Raw genomic sequence first — 15693 nt, 5'->3', positions numbered from 1 at the left:
GACGACGGGAGAGAATCTCCAATCATTGGCCACACACTCCCGTCAACCATGCTGGCGGTCCGGCATCCTGAGCAAACGCCCAAAAGGCGAACAAGCTTGCCAGCTGACGTCAGAGTCTTTGACCAATCCTGTCACGCTGGGCCTCTCGCCGTTGGGGTCATCCACTCACTGCACTCACTACAGTAACCCTACAACTTTGTATCAGTCACCCCGATAATTTGCCCCCCTCTTCCCCCTCCTCACCACCTTCCCCGGGATATTTGGAGTCAGTCTGCCTGAAGCCAGCAACTTCAATTCCCATTGAATTATCCTGACTACTATTCTAACAAATAACCTCAGATAACCCACAAGGTCTCTTTTTTCGGCAAGCAGGTCAAGCACCGTACTTGCAAGCATCACTCACACGCAGGCCACGCCACGCCACGCCGCGGCTTGGACTTGAAGGCTAGGTGCTCTGCTGCATTACGTACCGCCGTCAAATTGAGCCTGCGCCGCCCCTCACTGCCGCCGCTCTCGCCTTCCTGTCGTCCTTTCTCAACTTCATCTCACCTTTTGACACCTTCTCCAGTCGCGTCAGGTCTTTGGATGTTCTGGAACCTAAACACTGGAAATCAAATACACAACTTTCACCTCGCCAATTCACCACCGGCTGCTCTCTTTTTTTGCGCAAGCTGGCACACCCAACTTAAACAGCCGCATCTACCCACCACTTCCGACATCCCCAAGCCTTGCGCAATCCTATTCAATCTTTTTCCTCTTTTTGTTCTTGTCTTTTATGCGCTGCATTGCTGGTTTTCATCAAGGTAGAAACACCATCGTCGCAAGCACTCTCTTCTTCTCGTAGCATGGGCGGCGCCTTTACAATGCTTTTTGTTATTCAGCATCGTTCCCCCGCCCTCGATTACCTTTTTCTGCTCTAGAAACAGAGCCCGACTGACCATTTTCGGATTCACCTGCTTGTCCATCAATTCGCCGGACAATCCGCAGGACAACCCGCCGACAAGAAGCCCGGTCTTTTGGCCTCCTACTTTCAACTTCATCATTTGGAACACCCCTTGGATTTGCTCACGTCGCCAGTCCACCAAGAGCTATCCTTACCGTCTCCTTCAACATCTAAACCATCCGGGTTTCACCACACCACACCAGCCAAGTCTCTCCCGCTTCGCCATTCCAATCCCCACGCCAACGGAGCCTCACCCAAGCCTGGTGCTATCATACCATCATGGCGACTTCGTTCTTTGGCCGCAACGAGCCTGAGGGCCGTCGGCTTGGTTCCGACTTTTCTCTGGTTGCCAAATGGGGAGAATCATATTTCCAGCGCATTTCTTCCCTCGCAGTTCCCGTCGCTCGACTTTCGCCAGCCGATCAAGAAACCCTTTTCTCAAACACAACATGCGAGTTCCGCATCTGCGAACAGCCCGATATGACTGTCAAACTCGAGACTGTTCCTCACTCACAGGTCTTGGAGCCCCCTAACTGGGACGATTTCCGGAAGACCGCCGATCCTGAAGTGGTGGCCATGATGTCCCACCCCAAGTACGCCGAGCTCGTACGCAAGCATGAAGAGATGGACAAGCTTGTGGAAGACTCTGAGCCTGAAGCCGCACGCATCTACTGGGCTTTCCGCAACAAGGCTGGGAATGCGGGCTGCGACCGCGAGGCCGCCGACGCATACGCCCAGCAGGCCGCTAACGACTACATCACCCAGGCCGGCCATTCCCTCATGCGGAAGAGGAAGGAACAGAGACGGGCCAGTCAGCGTCAGAGCGCACTATCCCTCAAGGCCACCAAGCAGTCTGAGAGAACTGCGAGATACCCGAAGAGTGTCGATGAGATTGAAGCTGCCATCATTCAGGCAATCAAGGAATCCAAACACAATCCTGCGACACCGGCCGCGCGCAAGAAAGATCTCAAGATCGATCCGCGAGCCGCACCAACTGGCAAAGACGAAAGATCCCCCACTCCTACGACGAGCCCTCTACATGGCAGTGACACTTCCGCTCGCTCCGCTCGCTCCGCTTTATCAGATAGCCCACCATCATCCCACTCGACTCCTTCGCCTACCCTTCTCCCGAAACCCGCCATTACCATTTTGAAGAGACCTCAGCCGAGATCTAATACCAAAGTCGGGAACAGCAGCGGTAACACTGCATCACCCACACCATTTGCTTCGATCAATACACCCAAGTCCGCACCTCTGCCATCCATGGGAAGCGTAGCTGGATTTACTTACATGAACCCCAACGGACCCTTCATTGGAACGCCGCCGATGTATAGTCCCGGTAACCTGGTTCCTCTTGCTAGTCCTTACCCATATCCATTCGTTTACGCTGGAAATGTCCATTACGGGCCTGTTGTCAATGGCCACGTGATGGCCAACTACACCTTACCGTGGACGTCACCTGCCACTCCCATCGCTGCCAACCTCGATGAAAATCGCACCGCTAGTCCGAGGACTGCGTCCAAACAACTCAATGGTTCAGGCAAGGCAGCGGTTGAGACCATACTTCCACGCCCAGAGAATCAGTATCAGGTGGCCAAGTCCCAGCCGTATAGTAACATCACTTGTTACGAGGTGAAACATCCTTTCCCCGGCACTGGTGACATTCTCCCGGCTTACTGGACAACCAAGGAAGACAAGGCTTGTCTTCTCTTCGATAAGCTCGCTGGTTTGAGGACCAAAGATAAGAAGGTTCAGAAGGAGTATACGTCTGGAACGAACGCAGGTCCATCGAATACAATTCATGTCTTTGTCGATCTTTCCAACATCGTCATCGGTTTCTACGACACCATGAAGAAGAGCCGTGGCTTCTCGCCACAAAAGCGGCTTAAGGTGCCATTCTCGTTCAAGAACTTCGATACCATCCTCACTCGTGGCCGAAAGGTTGAGAAGAGGGTCGTTGCAGGTTCTGTGAGCAATCACAGCTACAGGCGTCCAGATTACATGACTGAAGCTGCGGAGCTCAAGTACGAGATGTGCATCCTCTCACGCGTGGCGAAGCCATTTTCTTCGGATGCTAGCAAGAAATCCAAGAAATATAGTCGCCGCTCTGAAGGCTCAGGCGATGGCCTTGAATCGCGCACTGAACAGTGTGTTGATGAGCTACTCCACCTGAAGATCCTGCAGAGCGCTCTGGATGTTCCGAACCCCGGCACCATGGTTCTTGCTACAGGAGATGCTGCGTGCGCCGAGTACTCGGATGGTTTCAAAAAGAACACTGAGCGGGCACTGGCTCGCGGCTGGAGAATCGAGCTTTACGGCTGGAAAGACAACATCGCGAGGGATTGGCGGGACCCGGAGTTCACCTCCAGATGGGGTTCTCGATTTAGGATCATCGAGCTTGACGACTTCTGTGAAGAGCTTTTGGACCTCACCGTCAAGTCGTTGGGCAAGTCACAGTAAGAAACTCCATCGTGGAAGGTTGGACTGGGCACCTTTTGAATTCTTGTCGAATAATGACAAGCAAGCGTCGAACGCTTGTTGATACCGGCATTTGAAAGCCGGATCTGCATACTTGCATTTCACCTGTACTTGCATCTGCTACAAGGTCTCGTCACCGCTCGAGATGTTGAGCTATCCCGCTCACTTACTCCTCGGCTCCATCCTCATCGTTCGTTTTCTTCATGCGGCATCGTCTGCCAGTTCTCATGTTGGCGCATTTACTGGTGGTCGTTGCGACACTACTTTTTCGGCTTCTCTTTTTCCATCAACGGCATTTTTACATTTCATCGCCATGTCGTTTATCATGTAAATGGTAAAATGGCAGACGGTGTAATTTCGGGCATTATTCTTTCTTCTCATATTTCTCTTTAACTGTTCGAAAGACTCTACATCAACGAGCACCAAACACGACAGAAAGCGGTTTCGAAGATCGCATTTCTACATCACTGCTGCCTTTGAGCAGCTGCATCGCAATCGGAATCTTCTCTGAAACGGGAAGTACACACAAAGTCATATTTGACTTGACTGGGCCAACACACCGGCATGGGTATGCATGACATCATTCTCTTCGATCGACACTACACTCCTTGTGGACCTTCATTGAGTACACCTGGAATATGAAGGGACAGGCTCGTTCTCTCTGCTGCTTAGACAGCAAAGTTACGAACCATTCATCTTTTTCATATCCCCAGGCGGCAGACATTCTCACATTCGTTACCGACACGAAAAGTCCATACTGTTCATCATCCATGAGCATTTACTCTTCCACCAACAGGCTCTTCTCCATCTTTGTCTACTCCATTTTTTTTCCTGGTCATCTATTGTCTGCTTCGCAAAAGGGAACTTGCGTGCATATTTGACAGATGGTACCAGGATAACATGGCATGCTCAGGCTTGCAGCGCTAGCTCTGGACATCCTTTTCTCTTCATTTTGCGACAACAGCAGCAGCACAGCGACGATAATGATTCAATAAAAATCATGACATAAACTTACGATGACGAATGACGCGGGCTGTCTATTCTTTGGGGGTGGTTTGAGCCACATATAATGGACTGAATCTGGTAACAAAGAAGGGGGGGTTGATGAAGGCGACATGGAGGAATTTGAACCGACACATATACGGCCCGGTTGCCTCATGGCACCATGGCTGGGATTTATGTGTGGGATCTGGTTTCCTTGATCTCGTCACGATTTTCTTCTTTCTTTTCTGATTCTGGGGCCGCATCACATCACATCATGGATACAAAACGGAGTTGGGAAAGCTTTTAGCATTTGAGCATTGTTTGGGGTTGGGATGTTTTACTCTGGATGGATGGATGGATGGATGGGACGGACAAAGGGGCGTTTTTTTTTTTTAACTTATTACGGCAGGCATATTTGGTACTCGTTGCATATCCATTTTTCACTATCACACATACATCATGATGCGCCGTCTGCTGCATCCGGTCTTGTTCTGTTTTGTATTATATACAGATACAGACAGACTACGGTATTGTGCAGCGGTTACAGCTTCTGTCCAACTAACTACACATAAACCACTACTCTACTCTAGTGGCCAGAGAGAGAGAGCTCTGTTATCATTGTTATCGACTTTCTTTCTTTCTTTTCTTTGGGAGAGGAGGAGGGTGGATATGCGACAAAAGGATATGGAGTTTCTTCAACTGGTTCACTGGCTATGGTAGCATGGTGTTTGGTGTTGGCAGAATAGGGTTTGGTTTGGCATTCTCATTTTTTTTATCATGATCATCAGCAGCAGCAAAGGAGGGAGTTAAGGGAAGGGAAGGGACACAGCGAAATGTAAATGGGATCAACGAGCGAAATGAAAACCTGCTGGATGATGATGATACCCTGCTCGATTATTAGATTTGCATAGGTTAATTATCATGCAGGTGACACAAATATTATTGGTAGTTTGCGTAAACGAAAATGGATGAGCGTTGTCGCCTTATGTGTCGATATCTTCCAAGCTTATGGGATTGTGGTGTCACAACCTACCAGAAAAGAGTGTTGCGAGCCAGGTAGGTAGGTAGTTATCGAAGTCAGCAAGTCGTTCATACGTATAATGGCCATCCTCGAGAGTGACTACTGTACATTCACGCCAGCCACCGATCGACTCGATACTACACCATCCACGCATACTTTCCCGAACACGTTCGGTAGCTCATCTACTGCCGAATAAATAAACGAACGACGGGACCTCGCATTCGTAGGTAACCCCTCATTTGTTGTACCTAGGCAAATTGGCATGTATGTAGTCGGACTCGATCAAACTCGGTAGATGAACAAGTAAAACGTTCCCATACTTTAGTTCTTTTCACTTTCTCTTACCCTCTACATTTTAACATCAACATCAACATCAACATCAACATCAACATCAACCCAAGAAACCATAACCATAACCGTAACTTAAAAAAAATAAAAAATGAAAAAACATGAACATAATCATAAAAGGCGGCGCCTCAGGAATAGGCCTCACTCTAACCCGACACTTTGCTTCCCAGCCACTCCTTTCTTTTTCTCCATCATCTACTTCCCCCCAACAGCAACAAAATCCATCCCAAGATACATACCAAGAAATACCCCACCAGCTTAAACACAAAATCGTCATTCTAGACATCAACACCCACCAAGGTCCCCTCCTCGCCGCCTCCATCGCCTCCGAATTTTCGCAAACATGTGCCCAGATAAAAATTTTATTAAGTGCGATGTCTCCAGCTGGAAGGAGCAGGCGAGAGCGTTCAAGGAGACTGTGACATCGCCATCGGTGTGGCGGGGGAGGTTGGATTTGGTGGTTGCCAATCCTGGTATTGGAAGGGGGGTGGGGGGAGTGTGGTTGAGGATTTTCTACTTGGGAGTGTTGATGGTGGGAATGGTGAGCGTGGTGAGCGTGGTGAGCGTGGTGAGGGTTGTGAGGGTAGTGGGAATGGTGAGGGTGATGATGGTAGTGAAGGTGACGAGGATGGTGAGAATAGGGAGGGTGGTGGTGAGGGTGTTGGTGAAGGTAACGAGGGACCAGAGAAACTGGGGTTGAGAGTGTTGGAGGTTAATCTCTTGGGGGTTATTTACTGTAAGTTCTTCTTTCTTTTTTTTTCTTTTTGGTTTCACTTCTTGGAAGGTCGGGTGTTATACCTGTCTGCTTGCTGGTTTCCATTCTGCTGATGGATGGATGGGTGTATGGATGTCTGAACTGTTGTGTGGCACTATGTATGAGCTGGACTGGATGTATATACTGCCTCACTGGATCACGGAAACAGAACGGAAATGCTAACCACCCACTCACCTTGCTCGTACTTGCGCGCAAAAACACAGCCGCCAAGGTAGCAAGTTACTACATGAACAGAAACCCTCCTCCTCCTCCTCCTCCTCCTCCTCCTCCTCCTCCTCCTCCTCCTCCTCCTCCTCCTCCTTCTCTTCCAGCTGGTCTCACTTCCCCTCTTGCGGGACGAAGAGGCTCAATAATCTGCACCGCCTCCAACGCCGGACTCTACCCTTTTCCCGTATCGCCATTATATGCTGCCTCCAAGGCGGGCGTGATCTCGCTGGTCCGTTCTTCGGCGAGGGTTCTGGCAAGGGGAAACATCCAGATCAATGCTTTGGCTCCTGCTACTCTTGGTTCGTTCGTTTTGGGATTTCCCCTCCTTCTTCTTCTTTCTTTCGTTTTTTTACTTCCCTCCTTCCATCCCCACGCGCATCAAATCCGCCTTATACTCGCCCAGCCAGAACCTCAAATATTACAAACTGACACCCACTGACTGACACTAACCCAACAACCACTCCAGAAACAAACATAGCCCCCTCAAAAGACCTCTTCAAATGCATGACCGTCACACCCATGGATGTTCTACTCCGCGGCGTCGACATGTTCCTAGCGGATCCGAGCCTGACGGGACAAGTGGCCGAGATCCATGGGGATGGCACGGGGGCAGAAGATGGCGGTGGAGGCAGTGGTGGCGTGACGATCCGACCGCCTCATGAGTTCGTGGATGAGGCTAGTGAGAGAAACATTGAGGCGTTTTGGGGGTTGGGGTATGCTTGTTCTTTACTTTTTGTTTCCATTCTCGTTAGTAACTTATTGTTGCTAGTCAAGGAATTTTGAAAGAGGGGGGGGGGGAGGGGGAGTTGTGGGGAGTTGAGTGTCTGAGTGATTTTGTCTGCCTCTCTTGAGATAACTATGTATGATGGATGACATGAAAGACTTAAGGCAAATCGATGTGTTTAAGAGCTATAGCCGTTGCAGCATTGTCACCAACCGGTTCATAAAAATAAACTCCTTCCCGCTGTCCGGTCACGATCTGACCAACAGTGACGATAACAACCTGAAAACCTACCTCACATCGCCACACTCACCTGTTCAACATGCTCAATCTACATCTGGCACCAATGCAAAGCCACCTTATACATAACACCATAAGAAGAGCACACAAATTGAAGCTCGAAATCGCATAAATGCAACACACAACCTAACCAAAAACCAACTAATGATATATGTATATATAAAAAGCACACATCCAAGAAAAAACAAACGCAACTGTCAAGCAAGCAGCCAACGCTCTAGCTCCTATCAACCAGCAAACCAGCCAGCCAGCCAACCTATCCATCCATGCCATACACCAGCCACTCTCGCATTGCCCTTTTCCCTTCCCATGTTTAAAATATCCATCGCTAGGTCGTGCCGCTTGTCAGGTAAAAGCTACACAATACACACTCGCCTTTCGTTGTTGACCCAATACCCGATACCAAGAAAAGAAAACTATCATGACATACGTTATATATCACATATATGCCTATATATATTGTGTACGATCAGACGCTGCAATCTCTGATAAGATGCTCATTTTTCTCTTACTGACCGCGTGGCTTCGGACACGTTCTCCATCATCTGTCCGGAAATGTCGGTGTCGGTTGCCCGTCTTTCTCTCATATCCAAAACACCCCTTTGATTTGTTCGTAGCGCTGGTAGTGTATAGTAGCCGCGAATCGAGCCAAGTCATCATGACGGAGGCTGCGGAGATGATTATGTGATCAATATCGTCTTTTCAGCCTTGCGTCAGTGTTGATATGCGTTGTTACTTTTATAACTGCTCTTGTTGCGACCGCGTTGTCGACATTTGCTGCCGCTGTTGCAGCCTTTTTTGCATCTCTACATGATATTGTCGTTGTTGTGAGGCGTAATGCTGCTGCTGCTGCTGCTGCTGCTGTTGCTGCCATTCCCGCAGTTCATGCAACTCATGAAACTCACGAAGCTCCTTATGCAACCGTTGCTTTTGGGAGGGTGGACTCGTACCATGTTGTTGGTGTTGTTCCTGCCCGTGAGACTGTACCTGAGTCTGACTGCGACCTTGATCTTGCCTTTGAGGTTGCTGTGGGTCACTATGGCCAACGGCGGCTTCCACGGCAGGCGACGACAGATTCGACAATGACGAGTCATAAGAGTTTGACGATGTAGTCAACAGGTCGAGTGGATCCTACACACTTAAGCCCTGTTGATGATCGCCCATCTCTTCTCTGATTGAGGTCATCTCCATTCCGCCTCCGCGAAAACCGCTTCCACCTTCCAGAAGTGGCTGGCTTTGCGGAGGGTTGAACTGATGTTGCTGGTGCTGTTGCTGCTGCTGCTGCTGCTGCTGTTGTTGTTGTTGTTGTTGTTGTTGTTGTTGTTGTTGTTGTTGTTGCTGCTGCTGCTGCTGATGCTGCTGTATACGCTGCATAGCCTGGGCGCTGAGGTGTGTTCCCTGGAGATGAGGCGGTAGATGTTGGGCCGGTGAGCCGCCACTGGGACCTGTCGCAGGAGGACCAAGGGCGCTGACTGTTGATGCAGCAGAGTTGGCCGAAGTACCCAGAGTGGTACTACCGGTTCCACTAGTGCTCGATGCGACTGCTGGTCCGCTGTCCGTTGTCACCATCCCGGGTGGAGTAGTGCTACTTCCCCGGAGGGAGGGTGAAGTCTTGGTAGTGGTGGTAGACTGCGATTCTTTGCTGACTTCTCGATGAAGGGGGGAGGAGTGGCTAGGCGAGTTGCTCTTCTTGCTCACCGAATCACCATTCCCACCTCGGGATGAGGTACGTGGCGACACGCGACCAGTCTATCAATGTTTTCCACGTCAATAACTTGGGGTATACGACAGAAGAGGGTCGATAGCTTACCTGTTTTGCCCATCTCAACCCGCAACTGTTGCACAAGTCTCGATTACCGCTTGGCCCACGACGCCATTCAGGAGTGTTCCGAGTATGGCAGTTGGCACAATCCCTCACCATGTTACCCCCTCCCTTTCTTCTTTTTCGCTTCTTCTTATTGGACAACAGCTGCGCCAGTTCTTCGGCCAACATGCGATTCACCTTCTCCATTTGCCTCAGCTCGTACTGCCAGCTCGTGCAACGCGTCGTCTTAAGCTCGTCAAATATGTTGTCGGCGTCCAAAGTTGCATCCTGGCCGGGTGCTGCACTGCTACGCGCTGAAACCATAGCTCCCGGGCTGTCGCTGCTTCCCGATTTCGACATACCGCCCATTAGAGTGTTACTATCACTGTCGGTCTGGACCCCTTGCATTGCCGACAAAGAAAGACCTCCCGGAGAGATACTCTTGACCGTGACGGTCGCTGGGGCAAGTGCCCTTGATGACGCCTTCAACAGCTTGGTTTGCGCCAACAAAAACGTTGGCCTCTGACCCTCGCCACCGTCACCGGGATAGAATGTTGTGTAGGCCTGGAGCACTTGGCCACGCTTGTTTTGCACCTCATGCTTGCAGCTCACGATCTTGCCCTTTCTGGCCTTCTCTATCGTCCTCCCAAACTCGGGTCTGGACTCCTTGCGCATGAGATCCTGCATGCTGGTACCTTGGAGGTTCTCCGGAAGCAAATCGAGGAGCGACCGGACATTCGATGAAACGAACAAAAACATGCCGGATGTTGAGACCTTGGTCCAAATTTCGCTGTCGCCGATACCGCCGTTGAGCTCGAGATCCTTTCTGCGCAGAGCGAAAACAGGGCGTTTTCTTCCTACAAGAATAATACACTTCCGGCCCTTGCCTTGTTCGTTGAACAGCGTTCCGTGACTTTCAAACCAGGTATAACCGCTGTTCTTTCTCCTAATTCTGAAGACGATATTGACAGGAGTATGTTGCTGAGCCTCCTTTAGTTCCCTTGTCACTGGCACAATGTCTGACGGGTGGCAAATCGAGGACAGTGAGCTCCCAACAAGGTCACTGGCATCGTACTCCAACACCTTCTTGCAAGCCGGAGACAGGTACAAAAAGAGACCCTTGAGCGACAACACATGGACAACATCGTCTGCGTTCTCCAAGAGCATCTTATCCCAGGATTGCTTGTGCCAGTCGGATGCAACGCCCTTCGAGTTGCACTGCTGCAAAAGTGTCGAAACGTCATCGACACCCAGAGTCTGGCCGTCTGCAGGCTCCAGTTGCTTCTGAGTAGGTGGCGTCCAGATGTACTGCCCGATATCACTGTGCGTGTAGTTGACCTGCATGGGCCCATTCCCTTCCTGGCCGATTATGGCATCAGGGCATTCCACGAGATCGATCTGGAATCCAATAAAATAGCGGATCTCTTCGGTGTCCCAGGGAATAGGGATCATGGTCAATAGGTTCAGGAAAGGCTTGCCGCCCTTCCGATAATTGATCAGGCTCTGCTGAATTTCCTGGCCGGCTGCAATTGTTTTCTTGAGCGTGTACACAGCGTTGTTTTCGACAAACTCGCGCTTGGTTCCGGCCTCCACATTGCCGTCGGGGGCCTGCAAGAAGCGACAATTTCGCCCGACGATCTCATGGCGACTATAGCCGGTGAGGTTCTGGAAGTTATCTGACACGTAAATAATGGGGCAGTCGTTGAGCATCACGTCACAGACGACGAAGGCACAAGACATGTCCACAGCGCCGAGCTTGAGCTTTGGGTCCTTCCTGGATGCCACATACCACAGCGCCCTCAGCATGTCGAAACCACTTTTGGAGTATATGCTCTTGGTCTGAGACGCTGCTCCTCCTGACGGTGTCGAGGCAGATGGAGCTGGGGTCGGTGCATTTCCAACGCTCGGCGGTGGCGGTGGCGGCCCAATCTGTATTGTTCGGGTTGTTGGGGGCAGGGACGGAGACTGGAATGCCGTGGCCGGCGTGGTTGCCGCATCCTGTGATACAGGTGTAGCCATGCCTTGTGCGAAGTTGCTAATCCCCGGAGTCATAGCAGGGGTCATGGCGGGGGTCATGGCCGGAGTCAAACTGCCTATACTTTGCTGCGCCTGATGAGGGGTGTTGGCATCATCACCTCCACCAAAACCCTGCTCTACGGTCATCATGTCGTCGTCCTGCTTGCTGAGCCCAGGTGTAGGATGAACGCTCGCTGCGCTAACTGGGCCACTTTCCAGATTCATGTCCATAGAGAAGTCGGTGTTGATGGTGTCCAGTCCGGTCGAAGAATAGGGGGTGTCAATCGGGGGAGAGTGGTACATGCTGAGGTTGGGGTAGTTCATCATGTTACCCATGACACTGGGCGACATGTGCGAGTATCCACCGGTGTGGTCCGCCATGGCCATGATGTTCTGTCCTGCATATGGGCCCGAGTGTCCCGGCATGTCCATGCTGCCTGTCATGTCCCCGTAGTTCCCCGTCATGTTATCCATTTGATAGTCCGAGAAACTATCGTTGGGGTTCGCGTAATCAAGCATGGACAGTCTCCTATCCTGGCCCCCATAGGGCTGGGGGGCACTCCGTCTTCGATGCATTTCGTCAAGATTCTGTTGGATAATTTCGTCAAGCGAGTCGCTTCCTCCCGACATGGTAACATCTGAAGCGTGGATATTGTTGTTTCCTTGACCTGCAGTTGTGGGCGGACTCATCATGTTGCGTTGTTGATTGGTACCTTGCTGCTGATGCTGATGCTGATGCTGATGCTGATGCTGATGCTGATGCTGGCGTTGCTGTTGCTGCTGCTGCTGCTGCTGCTGCTGGTGCATTTGATGCTGAATCTCCTCAGGAGACAGCGGGGAACCGTAGTAGTTGTTCATGGTGGCTGCATTGGTCGCCCAAAGTGGCTTGTTATGAGCTGACAAAAAGGATAACCTCGTAGGTATGAAACTCTCGTTGATTTGGTCGTAGAGTCGGTATGGTTTGCTAGAAAGTGGTGCACCAGGAAGGGCCGGGTCGGAGAATCACATCAAGGAACTGTGGGTGTTGCTGCTGCATCGATCAAAGCCGTCTAATACTGGAACCTGCGTGTCGGTGTGAAGCTGTCATTCAAGCAGGTTGGGGCAGGTAGCTCAGACGTGGAGACGCAGACGGAACGCGAGGTGGGACGAAACGTGCGGAGGTGGCGGCGGACCCGAAGAATGGGGTTTGGAGGTTGCTTGGCTATCGGAAAGAAGAATGTATCCGTGTCCGTGTCCGTGTTCAAGGCAGCGCCAGTGCGAGGACTATGTTTGTTATCTAGGTGACAAGGCAGCGGTTAGCTATAATGTGTAATGGCTACCATGAGAGGATGAAAGTAAAGGCCTTGGCAGGGGAAGCAAAGTGTGACTCGGGGTAAACAGGGACGAAGCAGCTTGAATGACTGGGGAAGGTGAAGGAAACCGGCATGCGGGCACGCGGTTGCAGTGGGTGGTGATTTGGGTAGGCGGAGCAGAGACGGGCGATCGAGTGTTACACGTACAGTGCGCTCACCCGTCCGTGGCCTTGCCTTGGTGCACTTGGGCCCAACCCAACGATGGAAGCTCACTTGAGCGACCGAGGGGGCCACCTCTTGAACTTGGGTCCTTCCACGCGAACGGGAATGCGACGAGGCGAGATGACCAGACGCCGCCGGATCGCAGGAGCAAGCGCCCGGGCACGCTGCACCTCAATGTGCTGGTGCAGAGGGGACCCGACGCACGTGGAGGCAGCGTGCGAGCGGGAAACGTGCTGCGGACGTACTGTGGGAGGACCCTGAGCGAGCGTAGGTAATGTAGGAGGGGGGAATAGATAAATGGAGACTTGTGGTGCACCGATAAGTGGAAGGAGAGGAGCGCCATACAATTGTAATGGACTCGGAGGCTGAGGAGAGGGTCCCGTCCAGATGCGGTGGCTTGCAACAAGCCTGAGGATTGAGCGTGGCAACTCTAGCGAACAAGGACCGGAAAGTGGGTAAAGAGTACCGTTCAAGCTGAATAGCAGGAGATATTCCGGAGTAGAATAATGTGTGCCTCCGGGATTGGGACGGGGATGGATGTGGTGCTTTCTCGGCTGGCAGCTTCACGAGGGAACGTGGAGACAGACAAAAAGAGAGTCGAACATACGGGATGGGAAAGTGAAAGGCGGGATGGGGGAATCGGAATCCGGGTCTGCCCTAATTTCCCAAAGACCATGGAAGCCTTTCGGCCGTGTGTTTGACAGCACTCGGGCTTGATTGGTGGCTAAGAGACGGGACGGTCCAAGGAAGGGCGACCTTCTCCTGCCGTATGAAGTGGGAATCCCAGAAGTCGATTTTGAACGGAGCGTGTCCCGAGGGCTGTGAGAGGTGAGAAGCGACAAGATGGTAAGAATCTGATGAGCCGAAACTGCTTAGTAGGTAAGGTAGTTGCAAGCTGGAGGGCGGGGAGCGCGCTCGAGAAGCTCCCGAGTCGATAGTCGAGTCAAAAACAAGGATGATATGAGGTTGCCCAAAAGAATGGGTCGGGTATCACAAAGACGGTGTTTTTGGGAAAACACAATTCGATGGACTAGAATATGAATTGTGTGATGCAATGGGGCGGGTGGCCGCATCCACGTCTTGCTCGTGTGAAATGGAACTGTTCTTGGGTTGGAACTGGAACCTGAGAACTGGAACCTGAGAACTGGAGACGAATCCGCTTTTTTTGGAGGCTTTCTTTTTGCTCACAAGTGTACCCCAATTGCTGCCTTTGAACTCCATGGAGTGTAGGGGTCGATAAGGAACGGTAAAAATGGCATTCTTTCATTACCATTACATTTCAGAGTCTGACTGACCGTACAGGAACCGTGCACAAGTTCGTGCTCAGCCGCTGAAGTACCTACATCAACTCACAGTTGGCGGGCTTTGAGGGCTGAGGGACGTACCTTCAGGACAACCTCACTAAGCGGGTAATGCCAAGCGCCTTCACGTGCTGTCAGCGAAACCATCTTTTCCTTACCCTGACGGTAAATTTCGTAACTGACACTAGCGCAGTCTTCCAAGTCGACCTCTAATGGAGTGAGGAACTGCAGCCGGCCGTTGGTCCTGCGACGCAGATTTGCTGCAGCTCCAGTCACTAGGATCCACACTTGATAACGCTTCCGGAAAAGAGCGGGGTCCCTTTGCACCTTTCCCTTCTTGGCGGCCGAGCCGACGAACGGCGAAGGCTCAGGAAGCTCGCAGATACCACGAGAGCGAGTCGCAGAGGTCGGCAGACATTGCGCGCCCCTCTTTTTTGGTCCAGTCTTGGCAGCCGAGAGCACATCACAGGGCCTGCCAATCCCGCACCACTTCCCGGGTCTCCCTACCCACATTGCTGAAAGCCTGAATTGGGAGGGGGGTGTCTAATATTTACCTAATCCACCCATGGCCCATTCTCCAGCAACCAAAATGCCGGGAAATGCGTCCTTTTTGGTCCCAAAATGAGGGCATTGCGATGTGTGCTGCCCTGTGCTGCCCTGCCCTGTTTCCAACCGTCGCCCACGACCCCGGCCCGTCATCTCGGGGTCCCGGACTCTTGGCCGGCTGGCGTGCCCCCGTCCACGTCGTCGCCAATTTGTTGTTGGGGTCTGTCAGCTGAAATGATACCGCTTCCTCTCATCAAACCGGGTTTTATCTAACGCTGTTACGGTCTAGTGTATCTGGGGTCACTTCAAAACTGGAGCGCCATCGTGGCCGGCAGACTTAGCGAACCACTCAACGCTAGACCTGACAGCTGGCATGCAAGTGACCTGCAGCGGTTGGAGCGGATGATCTAACCGTACCAGCGACCTAAACTAGAGTAGGTTTAGTTTTTGCGGGTAGATAAAACCCAGTTGAGTGAGAGGAAGCGGTATGCAGGCCTCAGAGGGCAGCACTTGGCAACAGCACCACCGTCCCCGAAGTCCCATCCTCATTGGGAAAAGGACCCTGAGAAAGTTGAGAATCCCATCCAAGAAGACGGTGACCCTGCGCTCCCGGATCATCCCGCTCCAGTCTGCAATCATGCAATGTCAAAATGTAAATCCGTTCCAAACCATCAGTACTGCAGGTCAAGACGTGCCACATGCTGAACGTCAAGGCCTGGCATAACCCGCCAAGTC

At 51.6% G+C, this 15693-nt stretch overlaps 2 protein-coding genes across 2 annotated transcripts; one reads left to right on the top strand and one right to left on the bottom strand.

Annotated features, from left to right (window-relative positions):
* Nucleotides 1–889: 889 nt before the first annotated feature.
* SMAC4_03529 (uncharacterized protein) lies at nucleotides 890–3403 on the top strand (the record flags this gene model as incomplete). Its single annotated transcript, XM_003351177.2, has 1 exon — nucleotides 890–3403. The coding sequence occupies exon 1, from the start codon at nucleotides 1223–1225 to the stop codon at nucleotides 3401–3403; it is 2181 nt and encodes a 726-aa protein (XP_003351225.1). The 5' UTR covers nucleotides 890–1222.
* A 4499-nt stretch (nucleotides 3404–7902) lies between these two features.
* Nucleotides 7903–14517, bottom strand: SMAC4_03527 (uncharacterized protein). Its single transcript, XM_066089967.1, has 2 exons — nucleotides 9588–14517; nucleotides 7903–9526 (listed from the first exon to the last, which is right to left on the bottom strand). Exons 1-2 carry the CDS (start codon nucleotides 12453–12455, stop codon nucleotides 8909–8911), a joined length of 3486 nt encoding a protein of 1161 aa, XP_065947521.1. The 5' UTR covers nucleotides 12456–14517; the 3' UTR covers nucleotides 7903–8908.
* Between the last annotated feature and the right edge of the window lie 1176 nt (nucleotides 14518–15693).

The sequence above is a fragment of the Sordaria macrospora genome, chromosome 6 (assembly GCF_033870435.1).
Source record: "Sordaria macrospora chromosome 6, complete sequence".
In the NCBI taxonomy this organism is placed as follows: domain Eukaryota; kingdom Fungi; phylum Ascomycota; class Sordariomycetes; order Sordariales; family Sordariaceae; genus Sordaria; species Sordaria macrospora.
Note: the sequence above shows the minus strand (reverse complement) of the source record. Positions and strands in the feature narration are given on the sequence as shown.